Here is a 20,411-nt window from a genome sequence, read left to right on the forward strand (position 1 = left end):
GACCGTAAACTTTATTTGTTGAATGAGAACGAAATAAGGGTTGAGATTTGGGGTGAGTTAGAGAACAAATAATATATANATCTCGGTAATTTTTTGGGATGATACAACAATTTTTTGAAAAATCGGACTAGTAATCAAAGTAACGCTGATGTTTTAGCCGCTACATATGTTATGTGGAAAAATATACACAAAAATAAGACGTCCAAGCATGAACACGTGGAAGACTGTAAAAGAGTGCGAGAAATAGAGTGACCCAGAAAGTGTTTCAAACCGCAAAAAAACAATATTATTTACTCACTTGAAAAATTGAGTTTATGTGTTTTTTAACTTCAAATTCTATTATATCTTTTCGTTCAAATCCAAAAACTTGTTTAATGCGGATTCTGATTTTTCAAAAGTGATTATGATATTTAGATAAATTAATTGAAATTTCTGGACACTCTTATCCTCAATATTTTTGTCTAATCCAAAATTATAAATTTCATTCATGTTCACAATAACCATCAAACCATATGTTTTGCAAACAATCCAATAAGAATATTTTTGGTATTTTGCTAAAAAAATTAGTATTATAATAACTAATTTACGAAACGCTCTAACTTTAAAAAATATTGATTTTCACTTTTATTTTTGAACACTATTCATTTATGATTTTTTTCATTTCTTCTCAATCCATGGATTTAAACACTTATATAGAAAAAATTACTAATACTTCCTTAATATTTTCAATTATCTTTACATAAAAAATGTATATACAAAATTATCTCTTATAATAATCATCAATGATTTTTATTTCTTATTTTTTGCCAAGTTTTTTTTTTGAGTAACCACGTTTTTATATTATATATATTTTTTTAATATTGATTTAGTACATGAACATCCCTGTGTTCAAGTAGAATCGGGTCCAAACCAACCGGCCGTAGCACACCCGGTACTTGTATGCCACCATACCCATATAAACTAGATCCGATTTCCATTTAATTTTATTTACGATTTCTGAAACCGAAACACAGATTCAGTCCAGTCGCCTCTCCTCCGTCGATGCATTCAACATTACACTGAAAATTCTCCATCTCGAAGATGTATATGGCATACGGATGGCCGCAGGTCATCCCCCTGCAACTACCAGATTGCCCCTCCACAAAACGGATCGTTTACCTCAAAGTTGTCAATCGCTTGCTTCTCGTCGTCTCCCCGACTCACCTCGAGCTCTGGTCTTCATCTCAGGTATTTTTCATTCGTTTGTGTGTGTTTGATTTAATTTTTTTTTCCCTTCCTTCCATTGGGTTGGATATTGGTTGGGTTTAATTTTATTTGTTTTTTTTTTAAATTCTCAGCATAGAGTGAGGTTGGGGAAGTACACGAGAGACGCGGATTCGGTTCGGAGAGAGGGGGAGAACTTGCAAGCTGTTTGGAGCCAAGATACGAAGCTCATTGCCATTATTGTAAGTGTCGGATCACTTACTGAATTAAATTTTAATCTGTTTCACAAAATGATGTGATCATTTGTTATGGTGATCCATGAAGGTTGTAATTAATTTTTCTGAAATTGAATGCTTCCTGTCACACTAGAAAGTGACATGTAATTACTTGTCGAACCAACTGCGAACTGACAAATATATTATTAGTTCATCTCGTGATTCCCGATTGAACTATTTGTAATCTAGAAAAAAAGATCGAGAGAGGGCAACCTAAAGATGGCAAGTCAGAGATTTGGTGTCCTGATTTCTTGAATTGGAGGAAAAGTTAAAATTTTTTTTTTGGTGGTAATTAAAAATCTGTATCATGAGGTGTTACCTATCTTTAAAGTTAAATGAGAATACCTTTTACAAAATTGCTTATGTTTGAGTTGGGATACTGATTGTTGCCTGGTTTAATGAAAATGAACTTTAGGTTGAGTAGCTGTAGCCTAATTAATGCGACTGATGCAGCTTCGTAAAATAAAGGTTACTCTGCTATACCTCATGGCAATCTGCTTACCCATAATAAATTTGGTTCCCCAATCCTATCTGTAAATCATTCATTTTCGGTGCTTGGATGCTATAGTGGTGCTTGGATACCGTAGTTGTTAAGATGATGGAACCATTTGTCATTAGATTAAAATGATACAGTGGAATAGGTATGTTGTATTTTAAATTGAAATTCTTTTATTTTACTAGGTTTATGTAGTGTAAATTTAGGAAAACTTAAATGGACTGATAATTGTATCATGTTTAGTGGTTGTTGATCACTTAACTTCTGCTCCCTTTTTGCAGACTTCGTTCTTCTATCTTCACATATTTAAGGTTCAGATCACAGAAAAGAAAATACATATTGGTGGGAAGCAACCAACTGGTTTATTTCTTGTGAATATATCATTACTTCTCAGTGAGCAAGTCCCCTTTGTTAATAAGAATTTGACAGTGTAAGCACAAAGTCTAATTAATTATTTCTGCCTCCAAACAAAAACTAGGTTCATGCATAACAGACATCTTTGGATGATATGTTCTATGCTCTGTTGTTCTAGTCCAAAACTCCAACTAATGTTATTAAATTTTACCATACCCTTGGGAACAATGTGCTTGTTCGCAGAATTTGTTTGTTTTACTAATGGGTGCACGTGGATGGAATATTTGATACATGTGCCATTGTTATCCAATTTGATTTGGCTGTATATATATTTTTTGATCCATATACGGCCGCGTATATCTGTTTTCCGTAACTAACACTATGGTTATCCTATTCAAGCAACTTTCTTTTATGATTTCAAAAGTTAAAAGAAATATATTAAAGAGAGAAAGCTCTTAGGTAATGCTTAATGGTGTTTTTGAGAATTTTGTGAAAACATTTTCAAAAAGTATTTTTGGGACATTTAATTGAAGGACGTCACATGTGTTTGGGTTTATTTTCTATTTTTCTTGAAGGAAAATATTTCAACTACATATGAACCCATATTTTAGTTATTTTAATGGTATAGAATATGTTTAAATATTTTAAAATATAGTATTAGGATTAGAAGTGATAAACCCTTCCTTAAATTTCTTATCTTCATGATTTTTTTTATTTTTTTTCCATGTATGAATGTTAGGAGCAACATTATTTGTGATAGCAAACACATACTGATCGGACTCTCTGATGGAGCATTGTATAACATATCTTGGAAGGGTGAGGTATGTGATTTGGCATGATATTTTTTCATGTCTCTCTAGACGTTTTAAGCAAATATCCTTAAATACTTTATTGCCAGAATAATCTAATTACAGTGTGCATATTCTAATTTTTTTCTTCTGTAATTATTCTTAACTAATTTTTCTTATATTGAGTTAAACCTTTAGAAAACCAAATAAAATTGCTCATTATTCATACAGTTTGGTGATGCATTTTATCTTGACACACGGCTGAATGATAATGCTGCTGCCAATACATTATCTTATCCCTTGGGCAATGTTCAGGCTTCTTGTGAAACTCAAGGCATTCATGGATCCAACCATATGAACAATCCTGTCTTGCAGAAATCTGCTGTAATTCAACTTGAATATTCCATTTCTTTTAGGTTGCTAACTGTGTTGTTTTCTGATGGTGAACTCGTGCTATGCTCTGTGAGCAAGAAAGGTCTTAGACATACTGAATCTATCAGAGTGGAAAGAAGGTTGTCTTCTGGTGATGTTGTATGTGCATCAATGGCTACAGAGCAACAGATTCTTGCTGCTGGAACTAGAAAAGGCGTCGTTGATCTATACGACCTTGCAGATTCAGCCTCACTGATTCGCTCTGTTTCTTTATCCGATTGGGGGTAAGCCTTTTTAATAGCTTGCAGGAATTGGAATGTTTTACGCATGCTTGTCATTTGGCCATTACCTCTTATTTCCTGGATTCTTCGAAATTAAACTTTAAATTTTCACCTACTCCAACTAGTTGATGTGTATTTCTTGTATAAGCAATTTAATGGGTCTCCAACCTATTTACTTTGAGTGTATGATAGAATTTTTGCTTTGTTTAAGAGATAATCATGTGCATGATACACATTTCTAAGTGGTAGATTAAAGATCTGGACTCTGGATGACTGAAAACTTTTAGTTAATAGTGATTTAGAAGACTTGCTAATCTACACGATTAATAGGTCGACCTTCAAATCTAAAAATCGAATTTCCTTTATAGATGAATTGGTTAATGTGTTAGAAATTTGTGGTCAAATTTGATGTTAAACTTGTTAAAGATTGTATAAATATTGCAGGCATATGTGGTCCGATATTTCTAGCTAATTGTGCAGGGAGCATATATATATATATGTGCTTAAAAGGTTTTGATTCATGTCTGTTTAAAGGTCTTCCAGAGAACTTATTGTCATCATTCTATTTTAAACAGACTTTTAGTATCTGTTATGGTTGCCACCTTTAGTGTACCGCTAGAAGTTAATGCATGTCTGTTTAAAGTTCTCCCATAGAACTTATTACCATCATTCTAATTTAAACAGATTTTTAGTATATGTTATGGTTACCACCTTTAGTGTACTGCTAGAAGTTTATGCAGATCAGACATATGATTAGCTGAAAGTTCATCAAGTTTCTATTCCTAAAATTTCAGTATCATCGGCCTAATATTATGATTTAAGTTCACTTTTGAACCATACAGAATGAGCTGAATGTCTTCATGTGGTCTTATCGCAGATATTCGGTGGAAGACACTGGTCCTGTCAATTGTATTGCATGGACCCCTGATAACTCTGTGTTTGCCGTTGGATGGAAGTTAAGAGGACTTACAGTTTGGTCTGTTTCTGGTTGTCGTTTGATGTCTACAATCAGTCAAATAGGTATGAGTTCTGTTTCGTCTCCCGTGGTTAAGCCAAATCAGGATTTCAAGTATGAACCCATGATGGGCGGCACCACGCTGATGCAATGGGATGAGTACGGATATAGATTATATTCAATTGAAGAAAGATCATCAGAGAGAATTATCGTGTTCTCTTTTGGGAAATGCTGCCTTAACAGAGGTGTTTCTGTTACAACCTATGTACGGCAAATTATCTATGGTGAAGACCGCTTGCTTCTTGTGCAGTCAGAAGATACTGATGAACTGAAGATCTTTCACCTCAATCTTCCAGTTATGTATCAAATAGACGCCTTTTCCTCCATGCCTTTATTTGTTGCTTCTGATTGACTATGCATTATACCAGGTTTCTTATATGTCCCAAAACTGGCCTGTTCTACATGTTGCTGCTAGTAGGGATGGAATGTACTTGGCAGTAGCAGGGCTTCATGGCTTAATCTTGTATGACATACGCCTGAAGCGGTGGAGAGTATTTGGAGATATTACTCAAGAACAAAGAATTCAGTGCAGAGGGTTGTTATGGCTCGGAAAAATTATCGTGGTCTGCAATTATGTGGACTCTTCCGATATGTGAGAAATTAACGCACTGAAGATTTTCTTCAGTGTCTGTTTATATGGATTTGTTGTTAAAATGTCTCTCTAAAGTTAGCCATTGCCAATGCTGGTTGCTTAGAATCTATTAAACATGATTGAGATGAAAATGCATTTTTATTGAGAATTTTCTGGTGAGATATTTTTTTAGAAACATTTTTCATTTTTATGAAGAATGATTCTCCACCAAGTCACTCCTTTTTGTATTTTAGTATTGAAGCCCAGTAGTTTCTCTTCTACTAAAAAACTTCGACAAACAGATTAAATAATATCCTGGAGTAGGTGAATTACTTTTTCTACCGAAATATGGGCCTTCAGATTGGAACTAAACTCGGTTGTGGTATCCTTGCTATAATACTCATGTTATTTGTTTGCTTCTAGTGATTTTAATTCTCTTGCTTGGTTACCATTCCATACTGTAATATTTGTTGTTAAATAAATTGTAAGCATAGCTTTATCTAGTTTACCAGTTCTTCTTAGTATTATGAAATGTTGTGGAAGCTGAAATGAAAGTCATAGTGATGGATTCAACTTTAAATTTTTAGACGGACATGTCGTGGCAGAAATTGAAAAATAGAAATGATGTGAGGAAATTGATACTAAATTATTTGTGTCTATGTTTCATAAATTTTTGTGGAAGTTGTAGTTGAGCCCATATTTCGGTGGAAAGTATTTCTTTACATGTGTGTGACAATTAGGAGTGTGTGGATGAGTTCCAAATATCCATGATGTGTAAATTTTTTTTGCAAAGTGTAGTATCAAATGACTTGGAAGCATTGTTGAAATAAGTTGGTTTGAATGACTATAATGACTTATGTATATTGCTGGAAAATAAGAATTAACAAATAATTAATTTGATAGTTCCTCACGTCGAACTTATCTTTTATCGATGGTGCGATTTTTCTTCTATGTACACTTTTTCATAGTTTTTTCTGGATTTTATATTTGTTTTTTTGTGGCAGCTAAGCAAGTTAATGCCAATTCATGTGTCACTTGATTTTTACTCCCCATTTCATCAGAATGATTGGTGATTGCAGGTATGAATTGCTTTTCTACCCTAGATATCATCTCGATCAAAGTTCACTTCTTCATCGGAAGACATTACTAGCAAAGCCAATAGTCATGGATGTTTATCAAGATTATTTACTTGTCACTTATCGCCCGTTTGATGTTCATATATACCATGTGAAATTATCTGGTGACTTGTCTCCTTCTAGTACCCCAGATTTAGAGGTAATAAAATGCTTTAAAGTGGATATACTTGTTGAATTGGTTGGGTGATACAACCTTTTTACAGTTCTACTAACAATGTGAGGTGTATCGATATTTTTTTCTCAATCAAAATGTTGGATAGTACATGTTTTTCACCATGCATTTTAAGTGATAAAATGACAAACAGCTTTCTACAGTACGAGAGCTCTCAATCATGACAGCAAAGAGCCATCCTGTGGCAATGCGATTCATCCCTGATCAGATTCCACGAGGATATGTCTTGAGCAGTAAAATCTCTTCTGATTTGTTATCCCGAGAACCTGCCAGGTATGTGCTGATATGTAACTTTAGCTAACAGTCAGCTCGTCAGGGTTTTTGCAAATGATTGACTGCATGTGCCTTTTAGATGTTTAATATTGAGGATGAATGGGGAGCTTTCACTGCTTGATTTGGATGAAGGACGGGAAAGAGAACTGACAGATTCTGTTGAGTTGTTCTGGGTTACTTGTGGTCAATCAGAGGAGAAAAGTAACTTGATCGAGGAAGTTTCCTGGTTAGATTATGGTCACCGAGGGATGCAGGTGACAGTTTCTATGATCATAATCTGTCCCAAATTTTGTTGGTCACTCCACTTAACATTTCTGACGTAAGTGCTGGTTGAAGCTCATGTACAGGTTTGGTATCCATCTCCAGGTGTAGATCCTTTCAAGCAGGAAGGTTTTTTGCAGGTATTCAATTCGTTTGATTTTTTTTATTTATATGCCATCTCTGTATGAAATTTCTTACATGTTTATCTTGTTTTCCATGATAGGTTATCTACTGAGCTATCCATGTTCAAGTACTGAGTTGTGTATTATGAGATAAAACATGTATTAGTTAAAGCTGTCCTCCGATAATCCTTCCAAAGGCTTCAAGTGTCTATTAATCACACTTCACGTTACTTAACTCCAAGTCCTATGGTTTGAATATTGATTTTGACTATGTATATTTTCATTTCACTTAGTAATTGCATTGTCTTAAGTTGAGTAGTTGAGTAATGCATGTGATAGCATGTTTATTTTGTCGCACGATTTTTAGGTTTTTTGTTCATTCAGTTGTTTATGTTGTCTGAATTACATGGTTTGATATGATATCTTAGTTGGACCCTGAGCTGGAATTTGATCGTGAAGTGTACCCACTTGGTCTACTTCCAAATGCTGGTGTAGTTGTTGGTGTTTCCCAGAGAATGTCGTTTTCGACATGTACAGAGTTCCCATGTTTTGAGCCATCTCCTCAAGCACAAACCATATTGCATTGTTTACTTCGGCATCTTCTTCAGGTACATTACCCTATCTTGTGCTGTCATGAGATTATTCTTTTGATGACATTTCAGTTGTACTGCATCCAAAGATGGAACCAGTTCATCTTTGAAACACCATTGACTTGCACCGCACGCTACATTTGATTTATTGCTGTTTTGTTAAATGGAACAAAATATGTTACTCTACTGGTTTACTCATCGCAGCCTGAGCTCAAGGCATTTTGAAGTTATCTGAAATTTATCAATCCATAACTGACTTAGGACAGTAGAATTCCCAGCCATCTCAGATTGCTAGGCAGCAAATGAGTATGAAGCAAGTTTTCAATTGGTCTCTACTGAGAATTTCTTCGAATTGCATTCATCTTTGTGGTATTTCCCTAGTTTAACATGCTGTATGATTTATGTAGAAATGCTCTTTGTTGAAAGACTCAACTTTGTGCTGTTTCTAGCCTATATTCATCACGGGTTGACAAGAGAAATAGAATGAGATTTTTCTTGGTCTTTTATTGAATGAGACGACTTTACGCAATTGAGAGCTTTTCCATAAAATTTCATCGTCTCGTTATTGAATGATAATTGACTTCCCCTACACTGTAATCACCATTTAACATTGAAATCTAGAAGAAAACTGGCAGCATTAATTGTGAGTCTTGGAGTTTGAATTTAATGGCTGATTGCAAAAAAGAAACTCGGCAATGGGTCCCAAGCATTTCTAACATATTTTTTTTTTGATGGGGGCGGGGATATAACAAGTGGGAACGGAACTCACGATCATTACGAATCAAGTTTGAGGTGGTAGAGGAGACAGCTTCAACCAATATGTGGGTGGGACAATCGGTAACCTATTTTACAATTACCTAAGGAAATCCATAAGGTCTGTTTGGGAATGTGAATAGCGATTGATAATTTGAGGTAAGTATGGAGTTGTGATAAAGAATTTGAGGGTTGAGATCTTCTCCGGAATTTGGGCTCCTGGAGTAGGAATTCAAATGCAAAGCCACAAAGTACTCACTGTTATCTCTAGCAGCGGATCTGCTAATATATCTACTCATAAAGAGTTTGAGGATTGGAGACTTTTCAATTTTATGGAGGGCTATTGGAGTAAAAGATACATGGTTAGGTTCTCTGAATGTTCCACTTGATTAACGTTAGTCCATGTTTGTTTAAGTCAGGCTTTGTGTTCTTGAAAGATGTACCAAGGATTTCTTGCTTTGTTATGACTTTTGTAATTGCAAGCTTCTGATAATGTGTCTTTCAGAGAGACAAGAGGGAAGAAGCTCTGAGACTAGCACTCATATCAGCAGAGAAGCCACATTTTTCTCATTGCCTGGAATGGCTTTTATTTACTGTTTTTGATGCTGAAATTTCCAGGTAATTTTTATGCAAACATATGATCAATTTTTCTCTTTTTTCTCCTCATCCATCCAAAATCATATTACTCTTATATTGAGGACCGAATTGAAAACCATATTTGATTTTCAGACACAACAAAACAGCTTCTTTGTTATGTATTTGAATTCTATGTTTTTGGTATTCATGTCAATTCTGCTTATGAGTGAGAATTCTTTCTAACACATTAAATTAAATATAACACTTCCAAATTATCAAGAGAAGTCCTTGACCGCCATAACCGAAACTAGATATTTGAGTATGTGAAGACAATGCAATTGAATATAACTGTTGACATTTCCTCTAATTGCAAGCAAAGATAGTGCTCATCATATTATGTAATTAAACAGATGTAACCATAAATTTGATGATGAGTTGACCAATTTTTTTCCAGTGTAGTATTATTTTTAGATTTCTCATTTAGTCAATTTGACGGGAAGTAATCTGTTTCTTAACTATGAGAAAAATGTTCGCAACGTGAATTTGTTGCATAATTTCTTCTGCCTCACTCTATCGTGTGCCTGTGCGTTTTTCTGTTCTGGAACAAGTTCTGTGGTGGAGACATTTGTATATCATTTCACTTTATGTAGAAATCTGACAAAATGGGTGCAACACCAAAATTTAATGTATCCAACCCTGTTCTACAGACAAAATTTGCGCAAAAACCAGGCGGCAGTTGCCAATCATTCTACTGATTCGTCTCTGCTGGAGAAGACCTGTGATCTGATAAAAAACTTTCCTGAATATTATGATGTTGTAGTTAGTGTTGCTCGGAAAACTGACGGTCGACATTGGGCAGATTTGTTTTCGGCTGCGGGCAGATCAACTGAGTATGTGACTCGATTCTCTGCTTTTTCTTTTTTATTTTTATTTTTATTTTTCTGACAAGAAAGAACATATAATTAAGATAAAAAAAATTAATGGTACAAATACACTGGGAATGCCCTGGAAATCACAAGAACATCAACTCTTTCAAGTAACACCTAACCACTAACTTCAAACATGCAAATATTACTCAAAACCTCATACAACGTTGTACACAAATCTTTATTTTGCGAAAGATGTCATCCACCCTCTGTTCTGTTCTTCATTATCAAAGAGCCAACAATTACTTGCACTCCAAATATGAAAAATGGAAGTTGCCATAGCCATGAACCTCATCTTTACAAGGGAAGAACTAACTCTATAGACCCCTTTGAAAGCTTTTAACAGTGCTTGATGTGAGCTCATGAGTTTGTTCATTCCTAGCCATTCTCGAATTTTCATCCAAAGAGATTTGATAAGTGGCAACGGAAGAGCATATGCTCAAAACATTCATTATAGTCACCTCAAAGAATACATTTATTCTCCACCACATAAGGTTGTCTATGTCTAGTCAGAAACTTCCGATGAGCAAACAACCAAAAATAGAATTTATGCTTTGGTATGAGGCAATTCTTCCATACTAGGGGCTTCCAAGGCCAGTTTCTATAATTTGTGCAAAATATCTATAGGCTTTATACAAATCATTCGTTCCATCAAACCAACTACCCATCAGTGCTATAGAAACATCCACCAAACCATGAATCCGTCACGGATCGAAATAATTTTCTTAACAAGATCAGTCATTTTGACGTACCCTTCTATCCCAAAACAGTACTTTCTTCCAGTTAAGGGTTATCAAGTATGATAATCATGCACAATTTCATTTATTCTATCATCAGTCCTAACTTGATGTGAGGTCTTCAGGAATTGAGGAGATTCTTAATTTTCCTCTGAGAAATTAATCATCTTACTTTTAGGTTGTTTGAAGAATGCTTCCAACGAAGATGGTATCGTACTGCAGCCTGCTATATATTAGTAAGTGCCGTTCAGCTTTTGGTACCTATTATGCCTTTTGAGTTGATTACTATGGTGACGGTAATCGTGATTTTATTTTCTTCCTATGGTTTCAATACCAAAAGCTTTTACTTGGATCAATTTCTAATCATTATAAGTGGCATTCCCTCAAGAGTTGAATGATAAGGAAAAAAGCCAGTGCTTGCTAATGTTTTCTCATACATGATGGTTAAATGTCAACAGTTGGAAAATGTATGTTTGGCTGCAAGTACAAGTTTTTTTTGGTTGGTGATTTAAACATTCTTGTCCTCTGAAACAAGATTGAGTGGTGACATGTTTCTTAATGAGTTAATACTTTGTACATCTTCAACACTTTGTTTGATATACGATATTATGTATTTATATCATTATCATTCAAATTGGAATTATGGAACTTATTTTGGTAGAATTGATTCTTGTATCCTGATTGATGTACTCTTGGTTGTTTTGCCACAGGTCATTGCTAAACTTGAAGGTTCTGCTGTGAGTCAATATTGTGCCTTGCGTTTATTGCAGGTGATTATTGGCTTCTTTTCTCTTCTTAAACTCATGCCTGATATAGTCTTTTTCGAATGCATATGTGCAATCACTGAAGCTCCTTCGCAAATCCCAATCATTATTACTTAGAATTTTGTGTAAGTTAGCTTTTTAATGAAGTTTTGTTATGAAAAGGGCTATAAATCATGCTACGCTATGGTTTGGTTGAATTGCTGATATCTGGAGTACTATTTGCTGTAAAGCACAATTTTCTTCTGTCATACTTTATACTTGTCCGGATCCCAGCTCAGAGGGTTTTTGTTAATCAAATCCATCTTTGGGGGAGTTTTTTTCACATTTTTACTTTGAGAAATGTAATGGTATTTACCATCTGCTGCATAATTATAAATGTGATGCCTCTGTCAAACAACTCGGTCGATATATTATGACTTTGTAAATAAATCTCATGCCACCAAGTTTCTCACTGGTGTTTCTTATGCTTTTTCTTGTGTATTTAATATTAGCCATACTCTGACCTCTCCATTGTTTAGGCAACGCTTGATGAATCTCTTTATGAACTAGCTGGAGAGCTGGTACAAATCCACAACCCTTTGTACTTCTCCGTGAAATGGCTGATCTTCTAATTTCCTTGCACTTGCTACTTTTTTTTTCTGCAATTTCTGGTTTATTAGGTAAGGTTTCTATTAAGATCTGGAAGAGAATATGAACCTACTAATACTGATCATGAAAGCCTTTCTCCAAGATTCTTGGGCTATTTTCTTTTCCCTTCCACTTTTATGAAGCAACCTCAGGATGTCAAAAGGTGAGCCTATCCCTTAACTGACTGATTTTGCATAAGCGTATATTTTTGCTCATACTAGTTCTATTGATGCATGTTGACGAATCTGTGGCAGCACTTCATTCAAAGAACAGAATGCGCATGTTGCTTCTGTGAAAAATATTTTAGAAAGTCATGCGAGCTATTTGATGTCTGGAAAAGAGCTCTCAAAGCTTGTAGCATTTGTCAAAGGCACTCAATTTGATCTAGTGGTAGAGAATCCCCCTCTATAGTTGTTTTATGTACTTGTTTACACTCCTCTGAGATTTATATGGTTGATATAACTTACTACAGGAGTATCTGCAACGTGAAAGGTATGGAAGTGCTCTTTTGGAGAATTTTGCTTCTGGTCTTGAAATGATTGGACAGAAGGTACAAGTATCTTGATAGATCTGTTATATTCTTGGTTTGGAATTTTTTAAATTCTTTCAAAGGCGGTCTCATGATAATTTCTTTCATAACTGGTGTGGTACAGTTTCTTTGGGGAATTTTGCTTCTAATTGTTTAATAGCTAGTATTGTGTAGTTCCTTGCGATAGTATGCAAGTATGCAACTACGTTGCACTATCCAGCTATCTTCAACACCATGCTGTATTTAACCTTTTGATCTGTTTAATTGATATGATGTATATATAATACCATTTGAGTTCAGTTTGACTTGCTTATTTCTACTACTGAAAATCATATATGTGCTGAGGCTGAAGATCGTAGAACTTTGTATTTTGATCCTCATTTTTTGCTCTAGATGGGTTGAATTGTTTCTTATGGTGGCTATCCTAAAGTGTAACTTCATTTCTAAGGACTCTTGGAAAGGTCGGTTGTCAGAGATCGAATTATATTTTGTGGCAAAATAAAACTGCAAAACACAGATGAATGCAGCGTGTCAATTCGATTACTGATTTCGGAACTGTGAATGTAACATTGTAATTTTATTCTTTGATTTGTTTCTATACTTTTATGTAGCTTCAAATGGGAACATTGCAAAACCGTTTGGATGCAGAATTTCTGTTGGCACACATGTGCTCAGTCAAGTTTAAAGAATGGATAGTGGTATTGGCTACACTATTGAGGCGTTCCGAGGTGCAGTTAATCTTTTTGCTAATTTAATGAATCTTTGTTTTGTTTTGGAGATATCAGTTGCAGTACCCTGATTCGTATTTCCCAGTAGCATCTAATGCTTACCTTGTAAAGCACCTTAATCTATTTACCTGATAAGGGATGGGTGACCTTATGTGACGCTTTCTTATGACTTAGCACACTGATGATGATCACTTTCAGTGGATGATAGTTCATTCATGTCATTCTGGTAGGAAAGTTGTGTTTTTATACTGTCTAGATGGCACGAAAATTGCTTTTCAACTGGCGGTTTCTCTGGTTCTGTGATTTAACTCGAGAAAAAAATCTGAACTGCACTTAAGCCCGAAGTATCACCTGTCAAAAGCGATAAATTCCTTCTTTTGATGCATAATTCATTTATTGAATGTATATCAGGTCCTCTTTGATTTGTTTAGACATGATGTACGACTGTGGAAAGCATACAGCATAACCATACAGGTAAGTGTTTGGTCATACATTTTGGCTGGGGCACCAATCTTCTTCATGGACTCACGGTGTCTTTATCATGTGCAATGTTATTAGGCGCACACACCATTTGCTGAATACCATGATTTGCTTGAAGAATTAGAACAAAAGCTTTCGACTGTTGACGGAGAAAAAAAATGAGGCCACTGAATGTTTGAAATTCATGGATCAATTCACTTGAGATTTTTTGGAAGAAGTAAAAGATGCCACTTCTCTCTGTTTGGGCTGACACCAAGCAAAAAGTTTGTTGTTCAAGAAATCAGGGCAAGACTCTTTAGATTTTCAACACAAGTGACAGAAAAGAATTGTACGTGCGTCTATTTACATAAAACGTTGTAGTTTTTAGGTTGAGTTCTATATTGATAGCATGTACAATGTCTTTTTTTGCCCATTTTTAGAGATGATGCATTTTTGTGCGGTCTATTAGTAATATTTGTACAAAGCCTTTTAAAGTCGAAACGGGTTCTGGTATGGAAAATTTGTACTTGATGCAAATTTAGAGTAAAAAAATAATTTATATCTTAATCCGACTGATTTTAGATTTCATGTTGCGAGCCTATGAATCGAATGAGGATCAGCTTTTTTCTTTTTTATTATATCGTGATCTGTCAATTTCTAACTCTAAGTATTCAACGATGAGATTTAATGACTTCCACTAACTTTTTTTAAATGATAGATTTTCGTGGATTTGGTAGATTTTTATCGACTTTTATAGAATCTCACAGATTTGTAAACAGAATTTCATGGACTTTTGCAGATTTTTTGCAAGATTTTTGTAAACATTTGCAAATTTTTTTTATTAATGATACAAATTTTGTACTTTTATAAATAATATTTTTTAAATTTTTTTTTTTTAACTAGTAATTATTTGACATAAATAACATCTTTATTTTGAAATAAAATTTATAATGTAAATAAATTTAATTATTGAAAAAATAAATATGTTTAATATATGAAAAAATTCACAATTAAATTTAACAAAATCAAAATTTCAATCCTCTGTCTATTTAATATGCATAAATAATTAATCAATAAAATTTTAATTTATAAGCATAAATTAATATATATGTATACATAAATATAACTAATCAAAACATTATGAAATTTGATAAATTTTAAGCAGTTTTTATGAAAAAATCTAATGTTCGTTATTATCAATATGATCAATGTCACTCCACATTCGATTTACTATAGCATCCCTCCATGCATTTGCATTTGCATTTGCTCATTGTTGTTCTTGAGTGTCAAATATTTTATCAAAGTTGTTATCTTCGTAAATTTGTTCCGATGAAAGTTGCGGAACTTCATTATGTGGTTCAACTAGAAATTCATCATATCGACTCTTCTTTCGAAGAAAATTATGCAATATGGCACAAGCCAATACAAGCTCCGCATGTGCTGTATATGGAAATGGATGAGCAGTTTTGAATGTTTTGAACCGCAATTTAAATATACCAAATATCCTCTCAATTACGTTTCTCAAACAAGAATGACGAAGATTGAACAACTCTTTTGCCTCTTCAGGGTGACGACCTTGGCCAGTGAATTCTTGGAGATGATAACGAACAATATGTTTGAATCATGGGCATATCCCTATCATGTGCTCTTGGAAAATTATGTAATGCGTCTTCAATATTTCTCCTCTCCAACCAGTCAATTGTGCAACAAACCATCTTCATTACAAATTTCTAACTGATATAAATTTAAAATAGTTTATAAAATCCATTCCAAATAATTTTAATTTAATATAATCTATAATTTTTACACAAAATATCAAGATTTAATACTAATTAATAAGCACATAAAGTGTGCAGATTACTAATAGTTATAACATATGTCCGTGTTGATGATTTAAGAGTTTTTTTTTTTCAAAAAAATTATTTAGGTCACTACAACAAAAATGGCTTTTCGCAGCGCGCAAATACTCTTTCCGCGGCTCACATTGCACGCTGTGAAATTGCAAGCTGTTGAAAGTTCAAGTTTATCCGCAGCGTGCATGCGCACGCTGTTAATACTACTATCAATGGCGTGCATATGTACGCTGTTCATACAACTATCCGCAGCGTGCCATGCACGCCGTTAATATTAAAAAAAATCTAAATATTAGCGACGGTTTTTAAGATAACCGTCGCTAATTTGCGACACTTAAATATCAAAAAGCCCGTCGCTAAATTAGCAACGGTTACTACTCCGTCGCTAATGAAACGAAGGTGTTTAAATTTAGCGACGGTTACAAAACTGTCGCTACATATAGCGACAGTTCATAAAATCGTCGCTAAAGTTTGGGTAAAAATAAAAAAAAGTTACTTTTATAATTTAATAAATTTTAAAAAAAATTCCAGTAAAACTATCATCTCTTAACTAACACTTAAAAAATTAACCAAAAATTTTAAAAAAAATGTACTTAAACCAAAATTAAAAACGCATATTATATTAGAGAAAAGTTTAAGTGTTGTAAAGTGATGTGAAAGTGGAACGGAAATCGGATATTTATAGACAATTTGCGACAATTAGCGACAGTTTTGCATTAAACAGTCGCTAGTAGCGACGGTTTAAACATAGCCGTCGCCGATTTACAACTATTAACGACAGTTCAATAAAAACCGTCGCTAAAAGCGACAGTTATTTATTAAACTGTCGCCGATTTAAAATCGGCGACGGGTTATTTTATACTGTCTCTAAATTTAGCGACGGTTTTTAAAACCGTCGCCACGTTCATTAGCGACGGTTTAATAAATCGTCGCTAATTTAAAAATTCACCCATTTCAACTGCGTGCTTTTGCTGCACGTCGTGAATGCATAGAGTATTAACAGCGCACATTATTGCACGCTGCGGATAGTATATCATATGACTTTCCGCAGCGTGCTTTTAATGCGCGCCGTTAATATATATGTTATTAACGGCGCGCATTAAAAGCACGTTGCGGAAAGTATATAATATTTACAGCACACATAAATGCACGCTGCGGATATTACTTTCCGCAGCGTGCTTTTACTGCACGTCGTTATTTCTGTCAAGTGCAACAATATTAACAGCGCACATATTGAAGCACGCCGTTAAAAGTACTATTCGCAGCGTGCTTTTAATGCACGCTGTTGATGATGCGCTGCGGAAAGTCATTTTTGTTGTAGTGGGTGTTAGCATCCATACATAACAATTGATCTCTGAAGCATACCAATTACTTTTCCCCGAATATCCCTCCACTACACTACTCGTATTCTTATGGCAAAAACATCATAAAATAAAAGTTCAAATACAAATTAGACGAGCAAAAAATAACTCAAACATAAATATTATAATTTATGTAAAAATTATTATCCAAATTTAAGTAATCGATTTTTTAATTGTTGAATCATTGGTTTGAGAAAATACAGAAATCGAAACAAATTATTTTTTTAAGAAACTGAAAGTCTGATGTACAGACTTCTCCATATCACATTATACGCAAAAATTTAGAGCACGCACATAAACAGACAGAAACAAACAACGAACGGAACACAGAAAGAGATACATAGAAATCATAATATGTTTTTGTACTAAAATCAATAATGATTCAAGAAAGGAATCATACCTCTGAAATTCGAGGAACCCTCGACTTGTCTTAGAGAGGAGAAAAGTGCCGTTTTTGAATGAGGAAGAGAGATATATGAGTGAGAATAATATTTTGTTTGATTAAAAGTCTACCAAAATCTCTAGGGTGAGTAGAAGACAATTTTTGAGTTTTTAAAGTTGTACATAGAGTTTTAAGATTTGTACTTAAAGAATTAAAGTAGAATCATTGTAAATCTATGGAAATATTGGATACCTATAGATTTTTATGGATTTTTAAAAAGTCAAGTTTGAATACCTCTAAACTTTTTAAGACTCTATAAAAATCTAATTTGAATACCACTAAACTTTTATAGAGTTTATAAAAGTCTATGTTCAATACCTCTAGACTTTTAAACTCTACAAAAGTCAATAAAAGTAATTAAATTTCCAAGATTGAATACACCCCCCTAAATTTGAATATGTTAGTTGCCCCACATCGGTTGGATAAAATATCTGAGAGTTGCATATATGGGTTTGGATAATCCTCTTCTCTTGAGCTAGCTTTTGGGTTCAGTTAGATCCAAGTTTCAATCTTAACCGAATAAACTCTGATAAAGACGAAAGCTTGCGAGTACTAAAAAGAACTGATTCAACAGTTTATACATGTCTCGTATTTTCTACTCTACTGAGGGAGAAATAATTCTTAAAAATGGAAAGGAATGCATACTACAAGGAGTATTGAGTACTTCCGTAAAACAAGCACTTCCTTGATCTTTCATAATAACAAAATTCAATTAATTTGTACAAAATCTAGTTGTTTTAAGAAAAAACTGAATCTTGTCCGCATAACTCTTTTTATTTTCGCAATGTCAATGTCCAATAACTAGGACTCTTGCAATAAACTTGAGAATTACAAGGTGACCAAATGCGGACAAGCAGGTTGTGGAGCATGAGAAAGGATGCATAATTCTCAATTCTCATGTCACGTGTAAGATTGAAAAACAAAAAGGTTCACCTTTTTACTTCGTCTTCTGTTCAAAATCTTAGCACTCTCAGTCCGAGTATTGGTTTTAGCTTCAACAGCCAATGCCTTCACAATCAAATCAAAAGAAGGCGAGTTAGTAAAAACCAGTGAAAAGAGAACTAAGAGGAAAAAATCACATTTCAATGCGATATTTGAGTTACGAAGATCAGTTCCGAAGTATCCACAAGCCTTGAGCCTCAGTACGGCAGTAAGAGCATCCAACGCCATGGATGAATAAAAAACAATCAAAACCCAGAAAATAACTGCGAGAGAATCCGATAAATGAGACCAAAAACAGATTAAAATTCGCCTAATTCATTCAATCAAACAACTCCACTTGTGGGTTCGAATAGCTAGAGGATAAGCAAGATAAAACTAAGCGACGAGTTTACCTCATGCCCGCAATCAAATAACCTCGAGCTAAACTCAAGAAGAGAAAATCCTGAAATTCTGAAGATACTTGATGACAGAGTTTATTTTACTTTATTCAAATATAATATTCATACACATACAATATTTATTATTACCAATTTTCTTTTAAAAAAAATATCGATCATTTGACTTTGTAATTATAAATGATAATAAAAATAATTAAACAAGTAAGCCAAACAAACCCTAATGTTTTTTTACATTTCTCTAGTCCGATAATATGGTCTGACTTTATTTCTTTTTTTTTTTTTTTCATTTTAAAATTTTTTTTACTTTCTTTTATGCCAATTTCACAATTTGACAAAAGACACCTCAACAATTTTTATAATTTACATTACAAATAAACTTTCAAAAGTTCAAATATTGTACAAACACGAAACACTAATTTATTTTTTAATACTACGCATATGAGCACGAGTTTTTATTCCACGGACGAGTTTGGAAACATTTAAAATCTTCACGAACGACCCATATTTAATCTTTCATTTAAAACTTTATATTATTTCACATCTTGCCAAACGGCGAATAAATTATGCAAGAAACATTTTTTCCATGAACACCACGAAGTCACGAAAATCAATAAGCCCATCTCCATTAACATCAAAATCTCGGATCATCCTCTTGCAATCTTCCAAACCACTCCCTTCTTTGAATCCCAAACCATACAAAACTCTTCGCAAGTCATTACAATCTATGTATCCATCCTTGTTCGAGTCGAAAACCTCGAAAGTCTCCTTGATTTCGTCGAAGCTCGGCTCTTCTTCGTGGAATAATGCCAAGAAATCATCCTCACCAAAAAGCTTATCATCATCCTCCATTGCACACCACCCCACTCCTAATATACTCATGATCAGGTCGATCTCCGATATATTTATCTTCTCGACCTCGGAATAAACCGGCCCTTGGAGGCAGGCTTCGAAAGAATTGGACATCTGAATTTTGCTGTTCCATTTGGTTGATAAAAACTTTGGAACACTTTGTAGGAACAAATCGATTCTTGAAAAAAGATCCTCGATGTTCCAGTAGATGGATTTGATTAGCAAACACGCTGAAAATGAAATACTGTTCTCAAATACTGCATCCATTAGTAGACAAAACAAATTGGATAAAAAAAATAGTATTTATTTTCAATCTCCCAACGCACGCACGCACGCACGCACGCACTCTTGGGTGTTCTTGGTATGTTTGATCAATCAACAAAAGAATGAATTTATACGAAACAAAATTTCTACTTTTCGGCTGGCGTATGAAAATGCCACATTATTTGTGGGAAACTTCATTGATTTAATGAGGTGGAAATTTACAGTTTTTTTTAATGCAAGTGTGTATCGGTGTCGGCCTGATACAAGATATTGTAAGTAATTGACGGGAGAAAA

The 20,411-nt window shown here is 34.2% G+C and overlaps 2 protein-coding genes and 1 long non-coding RNA gene across 4 annotated transcripts; 1 reads left to right on the forward strand and 2 right to left on the reverse strand.

Annotated features, from left to right (window-relative positions):
- The first annotated feature begins 909 nt into the window (after positions 1-909).
- Positions 910-14,509, forward strand: LOC140981466 (uncharacterized). 2 transcript variants are annotated; one of them, XM_073447877.1, is made up of 23 exons: positions 910-1,227; positions 1,338-1,445; positions 2,256-2,404; positions 3,068-3,149; positions 3,348-3,772; positions 4,647-5,079; positions 5,153-5,376; positions 6,435-6,630; positions 6,797-6,936; positions 7,016-7,190; positions 7,284-7,337; positions 7,748-7,927; positions 9,168-9,280; positions 9,889-10,128; positions 11,080-11,137; positions 11,612-11,671; positions 12,184-12,225; positions 12,325-12,455; positions 12,547-12,682; positions 12,765-12,842; positions 13,433-13,549; positions 13,961-14,023; positions 14,108-14,509. In XM_073447877.1, the coding sequence occupies exons 1-23, from the start codon at positions 1,081-1,083 to the stop codon at positions 14,189-14,191; spliced, it is 3,435 nt and encodes a 1,144-aa protein (XP_073303978.1). In that variant the 5' UTR covers positions 910-1,080; the 3' UTR covers positions 14,192-14,509. The 2 variants fall into 2 exon arrangements, with proteins under 2 accessions (XP_073303978.1, XP_073303979.1); XM_073447878.1 differs by having other exon boundaries at positions 912-1,227; positions 9,946-10,128.
- Positions 14,510-18,371: 3,862 nt separating this feature from the next.
- Positions 18,372-19,074, reverse strand: LOC140980184 (uncharacterized). The gene is made up of 3 exons (XR_012175892.1): positions 18,999-19,074; positions 18,744-18,869; positions 18,372-18,672 (listed from the first exon to the last, which is right to left on the reverse strand). It is a non-coding gene; the product is annotated as an uncharacterized lncRNA (long non-coding RNA).
- Positions 19,075-19,565: 491 nt separating this feature from the next.
- LOC140980782 (probable calcium-binding protein CML46) lies at positions 19,566-20,120 on the reverse strand. The gene has a single exon (XM_073446821.1). The coding sequence runs from the start codon at positions 20,118-20,120 to the stop codon at positions 19,566-19,568; it is 555 nt and encodes a 184-aa protein (XP_073302922.1).
- Between the last annotated feature and the right edge of the window lie 291 nt (positions 20,121-20,411).

The sequence above is a fragment of the Primulina huaijiensis genome, chromosome 7, assembly GCF_012295235.1.
Source record: "Primulina huaijiensis isolate GDHJ02 chromosome 7, ASM1229523v2, whole genome shotgun sequence".
Lineage (NCBI taxonomy): Eukaryota > Viridiplantae > Streptophyta > Magnoliopsida > Lamiales > Gesneriaceae > Primulina > Primulina huaijiensis.